The 22012-nt window shown below is 50.8% G+C and overlaps 1 protein-coding gene across 7 annotated transcripts; it reads left to right on the top strand.

The window, feature by feature from the left end:
* The first annotated feature begins 2504 nt into the window (after positions 1 to 2504).
* Positions 2505 to 21449, top strand: LOC144675040 (RNA-binding protein 4B-like). 7 transcript variants are annotated; one of them, XR_013574736.1, is made up of 5 exons: positions 2505 to 2757; positions 8848 to 9154; positions 14729 to 15520; positions 19064 to 19144; positions 19638 to 21449. XR_013574736.1 is itself a non-coding variant. In XM_078536101.1 (4 exons), exons 1-3 carry the CDS (start codon positions 2653 to 2655, stop codon positions 15511 to 15513), a joined length of 1197 nt encoding a protein of 398 aa, XP_078392227.1. In that variant the 5' UTR covers positions 2505 to 2652; the 3' UTR covers positions 15514 to 15520; positions 19638 to 21449. The 7 variants fall into 7 exon arrangements, 3 of the variants coding, with proteins under 3 accessions (XP_078392227.1, XP_078392226.1, XP_078392229.1); XR_013574734.1 differs by having other exon boundaries at positions 19064 to 19157; XR_013574735.1 differs by having other exon boundaries at positions 14729 to 16051; positions 19064 to 19157.
* Positions 21450 to 22012: the final 563 nt, after the last annotated feature.

Raw genomic sequence — 22012 nt, 5'->3', positions numbered from 1 at the left:
GCTTTTAATGCATTAACATCTTAAATAAGGGGATCAATACCGTACACAGTACTCCAGATGTGGTCTCACCAGTGCCCTTTACAACTGAAGCATAACCTCCCTACTTTTGTTATCAATTCCCCTCACAATAAACAATAACATTCTATTAGTTTTCCTAATTACCTGCTTTACCTGCATACCAGCCTTTTGTGATTCATACACTAGGACACCCAGATCCCTCTGATTCTCAGAGCTCTGCATTCTCTCACCATTTAGTTAATATGCTTTTTTTGGGGGGCCACAGAACCTAACCTGAACACTGGTGAGCAGATTATTGCTATGTAATAATTGCTATGTAAGTGCCACTTGATAGCACTGTTAATGGCACCTTCCATCACTTTGATGATCGGCCATATTGATTTTGTGCTGCTTTTTATGGACAGGAGAGACCTGGACAATTTTCTACATTATCAGGCAAATGCCAGTGTCGTAGCTGTACTGGAACTACTTGGCTAGGATGATGGCTAGATTTGGAGCACAAGTCTTCAGTGCTATAGCCGGGACATTGTCAGGGTGCGTATTGTCTTTGCTGTATCAAGTGTGGTCAGCCTTTTTTTGATATCACATGAAGTGAATCGAATTTTCTGAAGGCTAGAACCTGTGACGCTGGAGACCTCAGGAGGTGGCCGAGATGGATCATCCACTCGGAACTTCTGGCTGAGCACTGATGTGCTGGGCTCCCCTAGCACTGAGGATGGGGGGTGATTTTGGAGCCTCTTCCTCCCTTCAGTTGTTTAATTGTCCACCTCCATTCATGAATGGATGTGGCAGGACTGCAGTGCTTTGATCTGATTGTTGGTTGTGGGATGGCTTAGCTCTGCCTATACCAGGGGTGGCCAAGCTTTCTGAACCTTTGAGGCATGTATGAAAATCTTTATACATTCGAGAGCTGCAAGACACAGACAACCTTTACATTTTTGTGGGGAAATATATTTATAAAAATGTAAATGCAAACAGTATAAAATGTGTATGTATGGAAGAAAGTTTACTAATTTATGCATTTATTTATCTTTAAATTTTCCCTTAATTTCAGTAATCATAGAGTACGTACACCAAGTCTACAGAGTGCGGGTGCACACTGTGATAGCTCTTGATGCTTTCAGAGCGAGCTAGCACATGCTCACTGCGTAACTGACTTAGGCAACATTGCTCTTCTGGTGCAAAAAATCGGTCCGGAGGTTGAAAAAAAAGGATTGATTATACTTGAAAAAAAAAGTTGTTACCCACCTACTGAACAACAAATTTGAAGCAGAGTATCTGTGCCCCAACACACTGCCAAAACTCTACTCCACTGCAAAAGTAATTAACTACATGTTGAACTTGTATGGGACACTGGTTTGGCCTCAGCTGGAGCATTGTGTCCAGTTCTGGGCACTGCACTTTCAGAAAGATGCAAAGGCATATTGGAGAGAGTGCAGAAAAGATTCATGAGAATGGGTTCCAGGAATGAGGAACTTCAGTTGTGAAGAAAAATATTTTTCACACCACGAGTGTTTGGGTCTGGAATGCACTGGTGGAGGCAGGCTCAATCGAGGCATTCAAGAGGGCTTTAGATGATTATTTGAATAGAAACAATGTGCAGGGATATGGGGAAAAGGCAGGGCAATGGCACTAGGTCATAATGCTCACTTGGAGAGCCTGTGCAGACAAGATGGGCCGAATGGCCTCCTCCTGTGATGATAGACTGGAGAAGTTGGGACTGTTTTCATTGGAAGAGAAGATTGAGAGATTTGATAGAGGTTATTCAAAATTATGAGGAGTCAGAAAAGGTAGGTAGGGAGCTGTTCCCACTCCTCAAAGGATCAAGGACAAGAGGGCACAGATTTAAAATAATTGACAAAAGAAGCAAAAGTGATAAATACAAGGAGCATTTTTTTTTCTGATGTGCACTGCATATGCACATATGCATTGCATTGTATATGTGCAGATTCGATATCAGCTCGCAAGCATCCGCAGTATTTTGCTTTTATGTAGATTTTATTTGTTCTTTACATTAAATCTAATTTTCCTCAACCGCACGTGTTACGGAGGTTGTCTTGCCAGTACTAAAGATGGCGGCGCTCTAAACCAGCACAGTCATCTATTCATGTTTATGGGGGTGTTTTATGCTTAAAAAAACCAAAAATGCTGCAAAAAGGCTTAGTAGATCACACATGGGAAGAACAAGATGAATTAACGTTTCAGAATTGGGCACCATGGCAATGCACATCTCTGCTGCTGCACAAACGTTAATGGCACCCAGACATTGACCAGGCGGCAATGGAGGCGGGGTTGTGGGCGGCGCTACCAGCGGCTGATTGATAGCAGGAGAGAACACCCCCACGGCCTATCACCGCTCAATCACGGGGAGGGCGGAGCGGAGCCCTGACTGATGTGAGCACTGGCCAATCGGCGTCGAGCGCTCCGGGGCGGCTGCCCAATGGGATTTAAGGCGGGTCGGCCCCGCTCGCTCTCCTCCCGCGGCCTCTTTTCGCCGCCGCCATTTTGTGTCGCAGCGAGGGAGCGAGTCTCATCCCCGTCTGGCCTGCCCTTCGACTCGGCCGAAATACAGCCTCTCCGTTTCTAAGCTTTATTTTTTTTTTCTTCTCTGCGTTTGGGGGAATTCGAAAGAAAATGGTTAAAATCTTCGTGGGCAACCTGCCGCGGCCGACAACCGCCGAGGAGATTCGGGCTCTGTTCGAGAAGTACGGCGAAGTGAGCGAGTGCGACCTGATCAAGGTGAGGGGGGCGGGGGGGGGGTGATGGTAATGTCCCTGGGACTGGTCATCCGGAGGCTAAAACTCCGGGGAGGGGGGGGTTCAAATCCCACCGGGGCAGCAGCTGGTGTAATTCGGATGAACGATTTCAATTAATAATAAAACCTGGAATTTGAAAAGCTGGTCTCATGGAGATCTATCGTTTTTAGAAACAAAAACACACACACACACCCCGGTGGGGTTCACCAGTGTCCTTCCCGGCGAAGGGAATCTGCTGTCCTTTCCCTGGTCTGGTCGGGTCCGGTCAGCCCGGGCCGGCTGGGGCAGCTCGACATGTGACTCCACCAGACAAGGTGGTCGCCTCTGGACTGCCCTTAGGAAGCAGCAAAGCCACATCGGGATGGCCAGCGAATGCCGGCCTCGCCAGACACATCCCAGCAAAGGATAAATTTTGATTGAGAAAAAAAAAGCGTCTGTTAGAAACGGGCAAGGTTGTTACTGGGATGGGAGGGGAGGGGGGAAGCTATCCCACCCGCCCTCTTACCCCGGTGACGTCATGCGAGAGCCTTGACCTTTCCTCACATGCCAGTGAGTCCTGTTTATTGCTCTTTGACTATGGAGGGCTTCACTCTCTCGTCCCGTCTCCTCTTCCCGCCACCCCCCCGTCTCTCTCTTCCCCCCCCCCCCCCCCCCCCGGGTCTCTGCCCGTCCCCGTCCGTCCCACCACCGTCCCCGTCTCTGTCCGTCGGTCCCCCCCCCGGTCTCTGTCCGTCTCTCCCCCCCCCCCCCCCCCCGGTCTCTGTCCGCCCCCCCCCCCCCCCCCCCCCCCGTCTCTGTCCGTCTCCTCCCACCCCCCCCCACCCCCGTCTCTGCCCGCCGTCCCGTCCCCTCTGTCTCCGTCGTCTCTCCCCCCCCCCCCCCCCACGTCTCCATCTCTCTCCCCCCCCCCCCCCCCCCCCCCACGTCTCCATCTCTTCCCCCCCCCCCCCCCCCACGTCTCCATCTCTCTCCCCCCCCCCCCCCACGTCTCCATCTCTCCCCCCCCCCCCCACGTCTCCATCTCTCCCCCCCCCCCCCCACGTCTCCATCTCTCCCCCCCCCCCCCCACGTCTCCATCTCTCCCCCCCCCCCCCCCACGTCTCCATCTCTCCCCCCCCCCCCACGTCTCCATCTCTCCCCCCCCCCCGTCTCCATCTCTCCCCCCCCCCCGTCTCCATCCCCCTTCTCTCTCCCTCTCCCCGCCCGCCCCCTTCTCTCTCCCTCTCCCCGCCCGCCCCCTTCTCTCTCCCTCTCCCCGCCCGCCCCCTTCTCTCTCTCTCTCTCTCTCTCCCCGCCCGCCCCCTTCTCTCTCTCTCTCTCCCTCTCCCCGCCCACCCCCCTTCTCTCTCTCTCTCCCTCTCCCCGCCCACCCCCCTTCTCTCTCTCTCTCTCTCCCTCTCCCCGCCCACCCCCCTTCTCTCTCTCTCCCTCTCCCCGCCCACCCCCCTTCTCTCTCTCTCCCTCTCCCCGCCCACCCCCCTTCTCTCTCTCTCTCTCTCTCTCTCTCCCGCCCACCCCCCTTCTCTCTCTCTCTCTCTCCCCGCCCACCCCCCTTCTCTCTCTCTCCCCGCCCACCCCCCTTCTCTCTCTCTCCCCGCCCACCCCCCTTCTCTCTCTCTCCCCGCCCACCCCCCTTCTCTCTCTCTCCCCGCCCACCCCCTTCTCTCTCTCTCCCCGCCCACCCCCCTTCTCTCTCTCTCCCCGCCCACCCCCCTTCTCTCTCTCTCCCCGCCCACCCCCCTTCTCTCTCTCTCCCCGCCCACCCCCCTTCTCTCTCTCTCCCCGCCCACCCCCCTTCTCTCTCTCTCCCCGCCCACCCCCCTTCTCTCTCTCTCCCCGCCCGCCCCCCTTCTCTCTCTCTCCCCGCCCGCCCCCCTTCTCTCTCTCTCCCCGCCCGCCCCCCTTCTCTCTCTCTCCCCGCCCGCCCCCCTTCTCTCTCTCTCCCCGCCCGCCCCCCTTCTCTCTCTCTCCCCGCCCGCCCCCCTTCTCTCTCTCTCCCCGCCCGCCCCCCTTCTCTCTCTCTCCCCGCCCGCCCCCCTTCTCTCTCTCTCCCCGCCCGCCCCCCTTCTCTCTCTCTCCCCGCCCGCCCCCCTTCTCTCTCTCTCCCCGCCCGCCCCCCTTCTCTCTCTCTCCCCGCCCGCCCCCCTTCTCTCTCTCTCCCCGCCCGCCCCCCTTCTCTCTCTCTCCCCGCCCGCCCCCCTTCTCTCTCTCTCCCCGCCCGCCCCCCTTCTCTCTCTCTCCCCGCCCGCCCCCCTTCTCTCTCTCTCCCCGCCCGCCCCCCTTCTCTCTCTCTCCCCGCCCGCCCCCCTTCTCTCTCTCTCCCCGCCCGCCCCCCTTCTCTCTCTCTCCCCGCCCGCCCCCCTTCTCTCTCTCTCCCCGCCCGCCCCCCTTCTCTCTCTCTCCCCGCCCGCCCCCCTTCTCTCTCTCTCTCTCCCTCTCCCTCTCTCCCCGCCCGCCCCCCTTCTCTCTCTCTCTCTCCCCGCCCGCCCCCCTTCTCTCTCTCTCTCTCCCCCTCTCCCCGCCCGCCCCCCTTCTCTCTCTCTCTCTCTCCCTCTCTCCCCGCCCGCCCCCCTTCTCTCTCTCTCTCTCCCCGCCCGCCCCCCTTCTCTCTCTCTCTCTCCCTCTCACTCGCTCCCCGCCCGCCCCCCCTTCTCTCTCTCTCTCTCCCTCTCCCTCGCTCCCCGCCTGCCCCCCTTCTCTCTCTCTCTCTCCCTCTCCCTCGCTCCCCGCCTGCCCCCCTTCTCTCTCTCTCTCCCCGCCCACCCCCCTTCTCTCTCTCTCCCCCCGCCCGCCCCCCCTTCTCTCTCTCTCCCCCCGCCCGCCCCCCCTTCTCTCTCTCTCTCCCCGCCCGCCCCCCCTTCTCTCTCTCTCTCCCCGCCCGCCCCCCCTTCTCTCTCTCTCTCCCCGCCCGCCCCCCCTTCTCTCTCTCTCTCCCCGCCCGCCCCCCCTTCTCTCTCTCTCTCCCCGCCCGCCCCCCCTTCTCTCTCTCTCTCCCCGCCCGCCCCCCCTTCTCTCTCTCTCTCCCCGCCCGCCCCCCCTTCTCTCTCTCTCTCCCCGCCCGCCCCCCCTTCTCTCTCTCTCTCCCCGCCCGCCCCCCCTTCTCTCTCTCTCTCCCCGCCCGCCCCCCCTTCTCTCTCTCTCTCCCCGCCCGCCCCCCCTTCTCTCTCTCTCTCCCCGCCCGCCCCCCCTTCTCTCTCTCTCTCCCCACCCGCCCCCCCTTCTCTCTCTCTCTCCCCGCCCGCCCCCCCTTCTCTCTCTCTCTCTCTCCCCCCCGCCCCCCCCTTCTCTCTCTCTCTCTCTCCCCCCCGCCCCCCCTTCTCTCTCTCTCTCTCTCCCCCCCCGCCCCCCCTTCTCTCTCTCTCTCCCCCCCCGCCCCCCCTTCTCTCTCTCTCTCCCCCCCCCGCCCCCCCTTCTCTCTCTCTCTCTCTCCCCCCCCGCCCCCCCTTCTCTCTCTCTCTCCCCCCCCGCCCCCCCTTCTCTCTCTCTCTCTCTCCCCCCCCGCCCCCCCTTCTCTCTCTCTCTCCCCGCCCGCCCCCCCTTCTCTCTCTCTCTCTCCCCCACCGTCTGTCTCTCTCTTTTCTCTCTCTCTTCCCCCCCCCCCCCCCCCCCCCCACGTCTCTTTCCCCCCCCCCCCCCCCCCCCCCCCCCCCCCCCCCCTCCAGGTCTCTCCTCGCCCTCGTCTCTCCCCCGTCCTTGTCAATAATCTACCCCCCCACACCCACCCTGGCCCCCTCTCCTCCGTCCCTTCCCCCCACCATGTCCCCCTCTCACGCCCCCCCCCCCAACCCTGCCCCTCTCCCACACACCACCCCCCCCGCCCTGTCCCCCTCTCGCGCCCCCCCACATCGTCTCCCTCTCGTTGTTCCCCTCCCCTTGTTGTTCCCCCTCCTCCTCATTCCCCCCCAGTCCCCCATTAACTCTTCCTGCCCCTGCCTGCTCCGCCCTTTCCCCACAAACGTTTTCCAGTGGTGGTGTCTGCCCTCGGGGAGATTCGAACCTACTTCCTTCGTCACAGGGATTTTTCACTAGTGGGGTCTCTGTGCTAGGGGTGGGAGCCGGTGTCTTTTTTTCGCGATGGAGCTTCCTGAGGCTGAACCAATCCCATGTGCTGGCTGTCACTGGCTAACGTAGCACCCAATCGGGCACTAATACTGACTGGAATGGACTCTGAAAGCAAGGAAGTTATGTCGAACCTGTATAAAACTCCAGTTTGGCCTCAACTGGAATATTGGGGCTAATTCTGCTCGCCACACAACAGCAAGAGTGCGAAGACTTTAGAGATGGTTGCGGAAATGATTTATGAGAATGATTGCAGAGATGAGGGACGTCAGTTAGATTAGATTGGAGAGGTTGGGATGGTCCTCCTTAAGAGAAGAGGAGATTTGATAAAGGTGCCAAAGTCATGAGGGATCTGGGCAGAATACTTCGGGAGAAACTGCTCCCATTGGCAGAAGGATTGAGAACCAGAGGGCACAGATTTAAAGTGGTGAAAGAACCAAAGGCGACGTGAAGAAAAACTTATATGCATTGAGTGTTAGGATCTAGAATGTACTATCTGAGTGTGTGATGGAGGCAAATTCAGTCATTACTTTCAAAAGGGTTTTGGATAATTACCCAAGGAGAGAAATTTGCAGTCTATGGGGAAAGGGTATGATAGTGGGACTAGCTAAAATGCTCTTGCAAGAAGCTGGCATTAACTCAAGGGGCCAAATGGTCCCTTTCTGTGCTCTTAACCATTCTGTGATTCCATCTTCCTGATCTTTGTGGTAGGGTACCATATTGCAAGGAAATGTTTTCTCATGGAGTAAAGTACCTGTACGGTGACTTTCATGGTTGCTGGGGTTACCAAAACACTTTTCATTCACTGAATATAACAGTGGATACATCACAAAAAGTAATGTAACAAATGTGGCAGCCAATTTGCACACAGTGAGCCCCCACAAAGAGCAATGAGATACTGACCAGAATTTTTTTAATGATGTTGACTGAGGGATAAATACTAGCCAGGACTCTGAAAGAACTCCCAATCTCTTTGAAATAGTGCCATGGGATTATTTGCGTTCGCTTGAGAGGATGGATGGGACCTCAAAGACGGTAGCTCTGACAGTGCACCATTGCCTCAGTACTGCACTGGGCACGTCAGCCTCAAGTCTTTGGCGTGGGACTTGAACACACGACCTTCACCCTGAGGTTGTTATTGACTTGCCTGGCTGTGTGACGAGCTAATTTACAAGATCACAGGAGCAGGAGTAGGCCATTGAGCCTGCTGTGAATTCAGTAAAATCATGGCTGATCTGATTCCTGTCTGCCTCCAATAACCCTTAACTCCATTGTCAATCAAAAATTTGTCTTAACTCAGCCTTGAATATATTCAATGACCCAGCCTCTACTGCTTGTTGGGGAAGAGAATTCCAAAGACTAATGACTCTCTGAGAGAAGAAATTCCTCCTTATCTCAGCCTTAAATGGGCGACCCCTTATTTTGAAACTGTCGCCCCAGTTCTAGATTCTCTCATGAGGGGAAACATCTTTCCAGTATTTAAAAGCAAAAAACTGTGGATGCTGGAAATCCAAAACACAAACAAAAATACTTGGAAAAACTCAGCAGGTCTGGCAGCATCTGCGGAGAGGAGCACAGTTAACGTTTCGAGTCCGAATGACCCTTTTGTTTCCAGTATTTAACCTGTGAAGCCCCCGAGAATATGATACCCTGACTTGGAATTACATTGCTGTTCCTTTACTGTTGCCGAATCAAAATCCTGAACTCCTTCCCCAAACGCAGTGTGAGCGCACAAGTGCCCACGTGGCAGTAGTGGCTCACCGCCATTTTCTCAAGGGCACCTAGGGGTGGGCAATGAATCCTGGCCTTGCCAGTGATGCCCACATCTCGTGAATGTCTAAACAATAATAAAGAAACACAACAGGCACTGAAACGGGAGTCCTGACCTCTAGCTTGGTTATGTGTTGGAAAGCTGCATGGCCCCAACATTCTCTTTTACTGTAGTTTTTAAGTATTGTTTTAATTTCATGACTGACTGTTGATGTAAGTTAAATGTGCTTTTTTTAAAAAACAGAACTATGGATTTGTGCATATGGACAACAAGGAAGCAGCAAAGGAGGCGATTGAGAACCTGCATCACTACAAATTGCATGGGGTCGCTATCAATGTGGAAGCCAGCAAGAGCATGACCAAGTCCTCCACCAAACTCCATGTGGGTAAAGTGAGCTCCAACTGCACCAGCCAGGAGCTGCAGGCCAAGTTCGAAGAGTATGGGACAGTCCTTGAGTGCGACATCATCAAAGATTACGCGTTTGTGCACATGGAGAGGGGGGAAGACGCCATGGCGGCCATCAAGGGGCTGGATGGCACAGAGTTCAAAGGTGAAATTAATGTAGGGTAGTTGCTCCAAGCTATTGGGATTAACAGCTGCTGAGGTGCTCAGTCTTGCAGCTGATGTAGAGGACAGGCACCTTGGCTGTCCTTGTTGATGGCACGTGGAGGCCAGAGATTGGCGTACCCAGTCTCCCTTTGTTGGGGATTTTAATACTGGTGCTTCTTGGCGACTAATACAGTGGGTCAGACACTGTCCTTTCACTGGGTTTAAGACAGAATGGTTGATTTTTATCTGTCTGTCTCTGTTGTCTGGGTATGTGCATGCACAAGGTCGCAAAAACATTTAAAAGGCCCCTGCGCAATTAAACAAATCGTCCATCTATTCCAGAAAAATAAGTTTAGAAGGGACATTGGTTCCAGGTCTCTTTCTAAGAATGGGAAAAGGTCCCAAAGCTCACCTCGTTTTGTATTTTGATATTCTGAGTAGCGTGCAATTATCCTGGATGCTCTAATTGATGGTATCTTGACTATTCTGACTGTCTAAATTGTTTAGTGAATATCCTATTTCTGGTAGCTAATTTTTTTTTTGTTGATTGTTTATGATCCCTGGTCTTTCCCCACGTTGAAGTAATATTCAGGATTTATCTCTTTTGATAAATTGAATACTTGTACACTTCAGTCACTCACCTTAATATTCTCTATTAAGAGATTGCTAACTGTAAGGCTTCCATGTGAAGCAACTGGTAGTTTCAACATGGTTTTAATAGATATTGGGGTGGGGCAGGGGTGCAGTCTGATTATTGCCCATCGTTTGGCTTAAACTGATTTTAGAAAACATTCGCAGTAATGCGCAATAGTGGGTATCGGAAAGATGGGGGTGTCACAATTTAGCTTGGATTATTACAAATGACTTGGGGACAGAAATGTTGTGCACAATTGTAACTTTTAGGGATAAAAATGTGAAAAGGGAGAGAGATTTGCATTTATATAGCACCTTTCCCAACCAACCATCAGATGCCCCAAAGCACTTTACAGCCAGTGACAGACCTTCAAAATGTGGTCACTGTTTTACTGTAAGAAGCACAGCTGCCAGTTTGTGTACAACGAGCTCCCACAAACTGCGGTCTTTTTTTTTGGTGATATTGATAAAGGAATGAATATTGGCCAGGAGACCTTGTGAAAGGTGCAATATAAATGCAAATCTCTGTCCCCTGGTCCTCTTCAAAATAGTACCATGGGATCTTTTACATCGACCCAAGTCCCAAGTAGGCAGACTGGGCCTCAGTTTAACAGCTCATCCAAAATACAGCACTCCCCGCCGTATGGCACTGGGAGTATCTGCCTAGACTTTTGTGCTCGAGTCCTGGAGAGAACCCACGACCTTCTGATTTGAGGCAAGAGGGTGACCAAATGAGACCAAGTTGGTGGGCGTTGGACTGAAATGGGTAGTTGGAGTTCAACCTGTGCCTGAATGAAGTCATTTTTAAAAAAAAACACACAAGAATGTTGACTCTCTAACAAATGTACTTGAGATAATGACAGGAAAAATCTGGAGATTTTAGATTGATGGTTCATTGTAAGGGGGAAAAGCAGATAAAATGTCAGGATGCTGATCTCTGAGTGTGACGTGTCTTAAGAGGTGTTCCTTACATTATATCTGGCCTTGGTAAGCTTGTATCTGCATGTTTGGTGCAGCAAAGGAATAGAAAATTGGAAAAGAGGTGCAAAGCTGCTGACTCCTGAACTTGAGTGTGGGATCACTAGGAAGCATTGTTTTTTTTCCCTTTGCTCTTTTATGGGATGTAGATGTTGCTGCCAAGACCAGCATTTGTTGCCCATCCCTAATTGCCCTTGAACTGAGTGGCTTGCTAGGCCATCTCAGAGGGCAGTTAAGAGTCAGCCACATACCTGATCGGCCTACACTTGACTCCAGACCCACAGGAAAGGATGGCAGATTTCCTTCCTTTCCTCCATGAGAGGACATTAGTGAACCAGAGGTTTTTACAGCAATCAGTGATAGCTTCATGATCACTGTTACTGAGGCGCTAGCTTTCAATTTCAGATTTTATTAGTAGAATTTAATTGAAGCAGCCATGGTGGGATTTGAACTCTTGTCCCCAGAGCATTAGCCTGGGCCTCTGGATCACTAATCTAGTGACGTTATCACTACGCCATCATCTCCCCTTTTGTCCACCGTGGGAATTTTAATTGTCTGGTGAAGAACAGGACAATGGAAGGGTGTGGTGGGAAGGAAGAGGGGTGGTGGGTGTTGTGTGGGTTGATAGAGATATTTAAAATTATGAATATGGAATTTGAATGCAGGAAGGTTGAGGACACCAGTTTAAAGTTAAGGCCAAAGGAAAAGACATTTATTTCTTTAGTATGAGCTTGTGGAACAGGTTATCAGCATGGGTGTGACAATAAAAATCGCCCCTGAAGCTCAATACAAAACAGAAATCATCAAAAATATCTCCCATTTAATGCAGAGGCCTTTATATCAGACTCTTAATTCCTCTTCAGACTAGACTCCTCAGTTCTGGAGAAGAGTCATGTTGGACTCGAAACATTAGCTGTGTTTCTCTCCACAGATGTTGCCAGATCTGCTGAGTTTTTCCAGCAGCATTCTGTAAATTTGGAATTTGACCTTGCATAAAGGACAATACAGATCAGTTTCTTTCAATACAGTACATGAGTTGCCTCACTACACTTGCCGTTACGGGTTATATTTACAACATTTACATTTCACGTCAAACATTCTCTGGTGCATGCTGAGATGATGGGTGTTTAAAATGCTAATGTGTGAGATTTAATCTTGTTCCCCTCCCAATAAGAAATGTGTTAGATTGCCTTGGTGATCGGGCCTAACACCTATTGTGTGGGTGAAGTTTCTGCTCCTTTAGGACAAGTAACACGGTTTTTTAAAAAATAACAGACATGGGCAGTCAAGTCAGATTGCAAGCAGATAGTTACAAGGCTAAAGATTTAGAATTCAGGAAGGTGCTTCAGCATGAATAAGTCGGACAGCCTCCTGGGAGTGTAGAATCACAGCGTTGTTGTATTATGTGAAGACGCTTTGCATCTGACCATTACCATTGCTCTGTATATTCACTTGGTGTAACAAAACAGCTAAACAATTCACCTCTAGCCTCTTGCCATGTTTGCTCAGTTTCCCTGGGTTAAAGGAAAATGTGTGGAAGACACACATGTCCTGGTTGTATTGTTGCCCCCTGAATTATGCTGTTGTCCAGCTCTTTATCAGATATTACAGGTACACAACTCTAAATACAAGTTGATCTGACCACCTATGAGTGTGACTGTTTTTCATTGTAGCTCAAGAGTACCTGTAACATTCTCTCTTCTCCTTCTCTGTATGCCCTCTTACATCCAACCTACCCCCCATTGCTTGCTGCACCACCATCTCCTGTACTGTACCTGGGATTTGAATATGGGTCATTGACAGACACACGGATATGCACCTGCTTTGTCCAGTCTAACTAAAAACACCCAGCGGTATAGCTATAGATGGGGCCTTGTCAAACTTGGGTTGAGAGAGAGAGATTGATTGGAACTGTATAAAAAGATCGTCGTTTGGTAGTAGAGAACTTGAGTATTGCTTAAAAAAAAAGAGACTTTGATCTAAGCTTTTCCTTTTGTACTCATCAGGATAATTCACAAGAAAATATCAATGTCCAGGGGAACAGTATATTTATACTGTATGAAAAGAGTGTTGATTGGTTGGCAAGCGGACTCAGGTTGTTAGAGACGTTGCCATGGAGAATGCATCAGTGGATGGTTGTCACTTACTTTGCTTAGCTGAAGCAGGTGTAATGTGTGTACATGTTCTTTCTGTCTGCAAAGAACAGGACCCTGTGTATTAATATATTGTTCACAATAGGCAAGGACCTTACCCAACCAGCCTATGCTTGCAAAACTCAAAAGAGCGTTAGCATTAGATGTGATTTGCAATTGGACAACATCCGTTAAATAATCCTCAGTGCACTAAGAATTACGCTGACAGCCAATTTAAGATGGTCAGTCGGGCTCACAGTGCGGTGCATTTGCGTGTGCTGGAAGCTACATATATTAATACACAGGGCTCTGTTTTTTTGCAGACAAAGAACATGTACACGCGTTGCACCGGTTTCTGCTAAACAAAATAAGTGACGGCCATTCGCTGGTTTATTCCCCAGGACAATGTCTTGACCAATCGGAGTCGAGCTGCCTGGTTTAAATTTCAAACAATGCTTGGCAATTAACTGTCAGTCACCATTGACTGGTGCATTCTCCATGGCAGCATCTCAACCAATTGGAGTCCACTTGCCAACCAATCAGCACTCTTCTCATATTGTATAAATACAATACGCTGCTCCCCCTGACATTGGCATTTTCTTGCAAAGTGTCCTGATGGGTGCAAAGCGAAATGTTTCAACAAAGTCTTTTTTTGCTCTGTATAAAAAGAATTGGGAATGGGATGATGACCAGAGGAGCTGTCTGTCGAGGTGATAAGACAAAAGGGAGAAATCTCATGCTCTTCTTTGAAATAGTGCCATGAGATCTTTTAAGGCAGGGCCTCCCTCTAAAATCTCCGCTAAAGGACAGCATCTCTGGCAGTGCAGTGCTGCACTGGGCTTACATTTTCTGCTTGAATATCGAGAGCCAGGCTGCAAGTTGCAGCCACTGATGCACGGCTGACCCATACAGAACGTAGTTCATGGGAGTGGTGGGATGTCGGTGACACTGGCAAGGCCAGCGTTTGTTGCCCATCCCTAATTCCCCTTGAACTGAGTGCCCTGCTAGGCCATTTCAGAGGGTAGAGTCAATCTCATTGCTGTGGGTCTGGAGTCAGATAAGGATAGTAGATTTCCTTCCCTAAAGGACACTAGAGAACCAGATAGTCTCAATGGTGGAGACTAGCTTTTAATTCCAGCTTTTTTTCAATTAATTGAATTTAAATTCCATTAGTTGCCGAGGTGGGATTTGAACACACGTCCCTGCCTGGGCCTCTGAATTACTAGTCCAATGACAGTGGGGAGATTGGAGTACATAGCAGCATGTCTTGCAACATTATGATTACTGGGTCATGTCGGCTTATTTCCCCTTTACGTTGCTACCTGATTAAGCCTGGCAATCGAACTGTTTCGCCTGGCAAATGGTTTATCAGGCACCAGCCATCCCCCAGACTCTCATACACAAGCTTGAGTGTTGGCAGGCTAATCGGCTGTGGTAAGCATCACCATTAGTGTCTGGCCACACATCATTCGAAGCAGGTTTGCTGGACAGTGATGTGTTTTTCCCAGTATTAAGCTTGGTCTCAGATTGGGAGAAGCTTGGGTACCTTGACTTTCCTCTTCTTTACAGGCTCATACAGCACTGAAAGAGGCCATTTGGTGCATCATGTCTGTGCCGGCTCTTGGTCCCTTTCGCTGTTGATTTTTATTTCCTTTCAGTTATTTACCCCCGCTCCCTTTTTACCCCCAGAAAGTTTAACACTGAATCTGCTTCCACCATCGTTTCAGGTAGCGCATTTCAAATCACAGCATCTCACTTGGAAAGAAAAATCTGTGTCTGGTAGTTAACTAAGAACATTCTATTGAATCTGGTTTTTTTTTCTTTTATTAAAGGCAAACGGATTCACGTTGAACTGTCCAAGAGCCGGCTGCGAATACAGCCTGGGATGGGCGAGAAGAACACCTGCTTCCGGTGCGGCAAAGACGGCCATTGGTCCAAAGAATGCCCAACAGACCGGCAGGAGATGGGCATTGGATTCGCCCACGACTACCTTGACCCCTATGCCATGCACCACCGGTACGGGGAGCAGCCCTTTTACGACAGTCGCTATGTCGATTACTACGAGAAGTACCGGGCTGGGGCCTACGGAGCGGTGGGCACTCCGTACCCTGACCGCTGGGGCACCCCACTGGCTGGCTATGGCTCTTCCATGAGGGAGCGCATGCCCAAAGCATTGGAGGCGTACAGCCAGAGCTCCATAAGCCAACCCCCGACCTATTATGCGCGGGACCGGAGCCCCCTCCGACGACCAACAGCATCAACGATCACCGACTATGCCACAGCTGCTACGGAGTATGCTGCTGCTGCTGCTGCTGCGGCCGCCACCAACTCTGACTACGGCGCGGCCGCCTCCACCGCTGAGTATTCTGCCAGTGACTACGCCGCTGCTGCTGCCAGATACGCCGCCCAAGACTATGCCAACGCCAACTACGCTGCCGGCAACTATGCCACTGCCACCACGACAGCCGACTACGCCAGTGGAAACTACGGCACCGGTGACTACAGCGCAGGCTACGCGTACGACTACGGACATACCATGAGCAACAGTGCCGCCTATTCCGCTACAGGTACGGGGAGCGAGGCCTATGCGGAACACACGCAGTACTCTGCTTATTAGCCAAAAGGTGAGTGAGACACATCTGGGCCCTTTAAACATTGATATAAATCGGCTGCACTTTCTGCAGTCTTGCATTGGAATTGTAATTGGGTGGCTTATAGATTCCATGAATTGGTTCTGCCTTTTCTTTTCCGTAAGGTTCCAGCTCCGAGAGGTGGTGGTGCCGTGCTTCTGAGCGAGTTCTTGGATCGCTATTCCTGTTTGTGCGCGCGTGTTTTTTTTTTATTTTCCTTGTTTCTGAACTGCTTCTGTTGTTGAGAATCGTAGCTCGCGCGGTGTTGGTGCCTGCTTTCTCATCCTCAGGTCCTCTCCATGCACAAATGGGTCTTTTCCTTCCGCTGCCTACCTGACTAGGAGGGAGAGGAGAGGGCGAGCAGGAGGTGGAGGGGTGGAAGACTCCCCCCATCACTGCCCAAAACACACATCTACACTGTTGGATCGTGCTCTTCCTTTGACAACGTGCCCGTACACACGGCACCTCCCATCGGCCTGGCTTCGGTTCAGATTTCTTCCCCGGGGTAAATTTGCGGCCTGCTCGGTAGGTTGATGCCTTCCGTCTTAAGAAAAGACCGGCTTTTGTCGCTGTGTTTGCGGTCCGTCGGCTACATGGCCTGTGTCTGCGTCGCGGGGGGGCAGGGGGGAACTTCTCTGTCTACGCTGAGCAGCGTGCCACCCATCTCCAGCTGGTTTGAATGCAGCGTCTCCGGCTGCTGCTGGGGTGGGAGAAAGATGCCTGCGTCTTTCTTGGGGCAGAGGCTGAAAATGCTGGGAGTGCACATCAGCTCAGTTGCCACCTTTTGAAAGAGAGAGACAGGTTCTCACTGTGACCCAGGATCTCAGTCCCATATTCAAGATTTCACTGCAAACAAACCCGTCTTTTCCTTATTTCAGATTGCTGGCTTGGCTGCTGTGTATTTCCTGCGTATGTGTTGGTTTCATTTGCAGCTCCAGTGTGTGGAGGTGGCTGTAGTATTTAGTTCCATGCATGTCCTGACAATACTTGGGTTAGTTCCGCTCCCCCCTTTTTTTTCTCGCCTTCCACCCCCAGCTATCCGCTCTGGACGCACGGTTGCTTATCACAGGTGTGTCACTTGCCCTTTATCTGCATATCTGGAGTCATTGTACCACAGCATCCATCCCTGTTACAGGGAACTTTCCCTCCGTCACCACTGTCCAATGTGAGCTACTGCTACCCAGCAAAAGAGGGGAATTTCTCCATCGTGACATAAGAAATAGGAGCAGGAATAGACCCTGTGGTACCTTGACCCTGTTCCCACCATTCGATAAGATCATGGTAGATCTTGCAACTCAAACACTACCTTCCTGCATTATCCCCTTATTCCTCAGTTCCCAAGTAACAGTCTCGAATATACTCGATGACTGAACGTCCACAGCTCTCGGGTGGAGAATTCAAAGATTCACGACACTCTTGACTGAAGAAATTTCTCCTCACCTTGGTCCCACTTAGCCAACCCTTTATTCTGACACCATGCCCCGGTGTTGTAGACTCCAGCTGGGGGAAAACATCCTACTTGTGGCTGCCTTGTCAAATCTTCTCCAAATCCTGTACAGTCTGACCAGGTTTTATAAGAAGAATGAGGAAAGTGATTGGTATCACTTTGGAATTTCTCAGCAGAGAGAGAGAGATGACTCAGCCCATCGTGTCTGTGCTGGCTCTTCGCAAAAACTGTTCCGATTTGCCCCACCCCCCCTACTCCTTCCCCTTCCAACTATTGGTCCAGTTCCCTTTTGAAAATGCATTTAAAAACAAAATTCTCATTCCACTCTCCAAGTTTTTTTTCCCCTCCAATTACCTTAAATTGAAACTTTTAAGGCGTTTATCTTCATCACGTCAGCTACAGCTCTGCTGATAAACGGGAATTAGGTGAGTGCAGGTAAGATGAAAAGCAGCTGAGCAGCAACTACCAGTTTGTGTGAATGTGACGCAGGACCAGCAGGGGCATCCCTTTACTTGGAGTCTTGGCCGTCCACCAGCTGTAGCTCTGACCTGGTTGATCCGCTCTGACCTTTCGCCGCGAGCATCCGGTTTCCCTGCAGCCGCTGAAAACCAGGCTGAACTCTCCTGTACTACAGTGCGGCAGGAGTCAGCTGGCTGTGATCGGAACTCGCCCATGGATCTGAATGTTAAGATGTCCAAGTGCCGGCTGATTACGTGTGAATGGTCACTTTGACCAATCATTGTTGTGCCGACTTTTCAAAACTTTACCATGCTCTATTCTGCTGGCTTGCAGTTATGTTTGTTCTGCCTCCTTGTGTGTTTCAGTTTGGATTAGTTGTGTGTCCGTTCGTGTGTATACCTTTAAACGAACCAGAAAATTACACCACTCTGTGTATGTGTAGTTGGCGCTCTGATGTTTCTTGCCCCTAATGTTTTTCTTTTCTCCTGAAGGTACTCAGTCCTGTATGATTGCATGTCTACAGGCACCTTTCCAGTACTTACCTGACTCATTTTACATAGCATCAGCCTGGACGAGGAGTTTTTTGGTAGGCTCTTTGACCACGGGGGCCATCACTGACTAGCTCAGTCCCATATCCGACCTGCACACTCTTATATCTCCGTTCCCGCAACCCATCTCTTTCTCCTCACCCTCTCAATCCCAGAACAGCTGAAACTAACTGCTTCTACGACAATGCAGGCCTTGTTTTGAACCTGCAAGTCCTCCCCCCTTCTGTAGGGCTGCATACGGCACCAGGCAGCACGTTTTCACACACCAAAGGAACACAGTTCTTTTCAATTTATTTTTTACATTAAAAGCATTTAAAATTTTGTGCGCCAGCGTCCTTGTCCACCTACTCTGTATACTGCCGGAGCTAATAAAACTAAAATGAGTGGTGCCGTTACATGTACCTTTTCATAGCGGAAAGCTAGCCCGTTCCCGGTGCCAGGTTTATTTATTTTTTTTGTTCTCAGCCCCGTTCATTTCTTCGCCACCTGTGAAAGAGAGACATGTTGTGTTCCTGGCTAAGATTGTAGGCATTCCTTCTTTAAATGGTCCAGTTTACCTGTTTTCAATGCCCATTTGCCTCAAATGTATTTCCATGCCCTGATAGCCCTTTATGTGGGAGGGGAAAAGAACACTTCTAAGCTTCCCACACACCACCACCACCCCTTGACCCACCCACCGGTTACCCCCGTCCTTTGTGCCTCTAGTACTAATCCTAAACCAATAAACATTCGCTGCTGATCTCGAGGCACACTGTCACCAAAAACATTTGGAAAGCATCGAAGAGTCCTAGTCCTTTCTCCCCGCTCAGTGATGCGGCAGGAGGGAAAAGGCATCGATGGAAGCAGAGACCAGGAGCAAGCGATCTGCATGAGTGTTAACAAAGCCGGTCGCATCGAGTGCAGAGAACGCTTTTGCCAGTGGTACCGACGGCGAATAACAAGCGTCGAGACATTTGATGTCTGACAGTCTTGCTAAAAGATTTTGTATGTTTTTTTAAAAAAAAAGCCACTTTGAAGCTCGCGGGGATTGTAGGTTTGTTGAATGAACTGAAATGCTGTGTCGTCTCCCCTCCTCTTTAACAGTTTTGTGCCTGTTGGAAACCCAGCTCCTGTTCCCACCATCGGAGCCAGTGGAAAGTAGCAACTCTCTCAGACTAGCTTCAGGTTGCATTTTGTGGTAACTGGCGCACCAACTGTTTCTCTTGTCCGGTTTTTTTTTCTTTTTGTTTCTGTTGGAACTGTTCCACTTTTTTTTTAACCCACCCCTACCCACCCCCCCCCCGCCCCCCCACCCCCAATCTGCCTCCTCCCATTAAACCACCCCCTCCCCGACCTCACCCAATTCTCACTGGGATGCGGTTCCAATAGGCGCCCTTCCCGAGTGACCCTTTTCCTTTTATTTTTCCGTTCAGCGGGTGTCGGCAGCGCGGAGCGACGCGGCGCGGGTCAAGTGCGTGATCTCTCGACACACGCGTACGTACGCGAGCGCGCGGGCACACGCACGCTTCCCCTCCCCACCCCCTACAACCCCGCTGCCCCTACCTCCCCAGGGTCTCGGGCCTAATGTGGCAGAGAGGCGCCAAGCAGAGGGAAGATATCCCAGGGCGCGCTGAGAACCCGGCCGCCAATTTAACTGCCTGCTCTTGTCCCTTCCCAGTCGCCATTTTCGCCATCGGCTGAGGCTCGAGAGGGAGAGAGAGGGAGAGAGACGGAAGTGCAGAGTGTGCACGGAGCCAGAATGTTAGCCACTCCACCGAAAACAGAAATTAAACTGACTGCTGCGTGGTGACGTGTGTATGAAATCTGATCGCGATCTAAGGAGGACTCCAGTGGGAGGCTGCCGCCTTGTCAGCTCCGGGAGACGGGTGTTCCCGTTTGGGTGCAGTTCCACAAAATCTTGCATTTGTGTAGTTCCTGTAACGCAGTAAAGCTTCCCGTGGCGTTCAATAGGAGCAAGCGTCAATCAAAACTTAACGGGGCGTTGCATATGGAGTTATTAGTACAGGTGGCCTAAAGCTTGGCCAGAGAGCCAGGTGCCAAGGAGAATAGGAGAGCGGGAATTCCAGAGTTTAGAGTCAAGGCTAATGAAAGCACGATCAGCAATGGTCGGGTGATGGAAATCTGGAATGCGCAGTAGGCCTGAATTGGAGGAGCACAGAGATCTTGAAGGTCATAGGACTGGAAGAGATTACAGAAATGGAAAGGGGTGAGGCCCTGGAAGGATTAGGGCGTAAGAACAAGAATTTTATTACGGAGTCATTGCCGGAATGGGAGCAACGTAGATTAGCGAGCACGGGTGAAAAAGGCTTGGTGCACATTAGGAGAGAAATGGTACAGTTCGAGTTTACGGAGGGTGGGATGCTGGCCAGGAAAGTGTTGGTTACAGGCGTTCCTGGAGGTAACAAAAGGCATCCTCAGTTGTCCATGAACCTGACCATTGAACCTGCTCGCTGTTTATTCAGTCAGATTTAATCGTGTCTTCACCAGACATGAGTCCCCAGCAGTGGTTGCTGGCTGAGTGATCAGAAGCAGGAACCCCGGCTGGGTTTTTTCCCCTCCCTAATCTTGATAACCGCCAGACATTGCTGTAAACTCACCTCCGACCCCAAAAGGTCCCACCCCTGAACCCCTCCTCCATCCCATCCCCAGCCTGTAGATGCTGACCAGTCCCGGGTGACTATTCTGCCTGACTCCTCTGTACCATGCTGAAGTGGCACACTCCAGAAACTGAGCAACCAGAGGGAGTCAGGACAGGCAAGGAGTGAAATTTTTTAAAAATTTTCAGTGATTTTTCTATCATCCCTCTACCCCCTCTCCTCTCTTCCCACCCACCCCTCCCCCCACCCCACCCTTCCAGGTCTCATACTTTTTATATTTAAAAAAAACCTAACGGGCAGTGTGTTAAAAGTGGCAGTGAATGTTGCCCGAGCTGCTCGCTTCACGAGTTGTGTAGGTGCTCCTCCTGTGGCGAACGGCGTGTCTTTGAACAGTCTGTGATGTGCTTCCTTTCACAGGTTTGGTAATACCCGTTGACAAGAACCGCGGTTCCCCCTGGTATACACACAAACTCGGGTCGTACGTTGTGCGGATTACACTCACCGTCGGGATATAGCGCGGAGGACACCGGGGGAAAATGCTATCTATATACCTAAATATTGATGGTTCTCTTTTTCTAAAAAAAAGCTGCAAAAATTGATTTTTTTTTTTTCATTTCCCAAGATGATCTGTGACTGTTTTGCATTTTTTTTTTGAAGTTCTGTATGTTGCTTCCCTTCACCTCCCCCCCACCCCCACCCCCACCCACAAAGAAAATAAAATCTTTTTGGTTTTGTGTTACTGGTAACTGTTCTGTGATGGTTGAGCTCTCTGTCTGACATGGAATTACCCTCTAGTTTAAACGTGAATGTGGCTGTAATATAGCCACCCTTCCTTGTAGTACCCTGAAATAAACGATCAGTATTTGACCTGACACCGAGTCTTTGTAAAATGGTTTTTAACGCCAGTCTTATTTTGGCGGAAAGTGCGTAGCAGTCTCACTACATAGAAAAGGGGACCGTCTGACCTGGTGGTAATCGCTGAACCCAGCTAGCATACTTGAAATTTTGATGTGCTATTGGATGTTGTCCGTATTTCATCTGTTCACCTCTGCTGATTCTCTTCCCTATAATCTTCAAATAAATTGAGCTTCATAATCTTGTCAGCTTGGTAATGGTATTTCTGCTCAGGCGATCAAAAGGCGCCTGTTTTCCCCTGACAATCTGGCAATGTCGGGAGCAAGTACTGTATCGGAACAGGAACTGTCCGTTTAGCCTGTCCCGCCATTTCAGCCCTCCTTTGATCGTCAATTGCTTATTTGTTTCCACTCTGCTTCGATAGGTTGTGAGATTGCAGAAGAGTCCAATACATGACTTGCAGACTCTGCCACGTGGTGCAGGTGAGGCTTGGAGGGTCGAGTAGATGAGTTGTGCGGAGGTTCGTGCACTCTTTCTGGCATCTTGACTTCTGTGTGTTCCGGACAAGATCTATCTGTGC

The sequence above is a fragment of the Cetorhinus maximus genome, unplaced genomic scaffold, assembly GCF_964194155.1.
Source record: "Cetorhinus maximus unplaced genomic scaffold, sCetMax3.hap1.1 HAP1_SCAFFOLD_897, whole genome shotgun sequence".
Taxonomy (NCBI): domain Eukaryota; kingdom Metazoa; phylum Chordata; class Chondrichthyes; order Lamniformes; family Cetorhinidae; genus Cetorhinus; species Cetorhinus maximus.
Note: the sequence above shows the minus strand (reverse complement) of the source record. Positions and strands in the feature narration are given on the sequence as shown.

What these genes read in the sequence shown, in the direction of transcription:
- LOC144675040 (XM_078536101.1), top strand. Translation starts at nt 2,653, where the DNA reads ATGGTTAAAATCTTCGTGGGCAACCTGCCGCGGCCGACAACCGCCGAG. An exon ending in GCGAGTGCGACCTGATCAAG is followed by an intron (nt 2,758 to 8,847) that starts GTGAGGGGGGCG and finishes TTTAAAAAACAG; the next exon opens with AACTATGGATTTGTGCATAT. An exon ending in GGATGGCACAGAGTTCAAAG is followed by an intron (nt 9,155 to 14,728) that starts GTGAAATTAATG and finishes CTTTTATTAAAG; the next exon opens with GCAAACGGATTCACGTTGAA.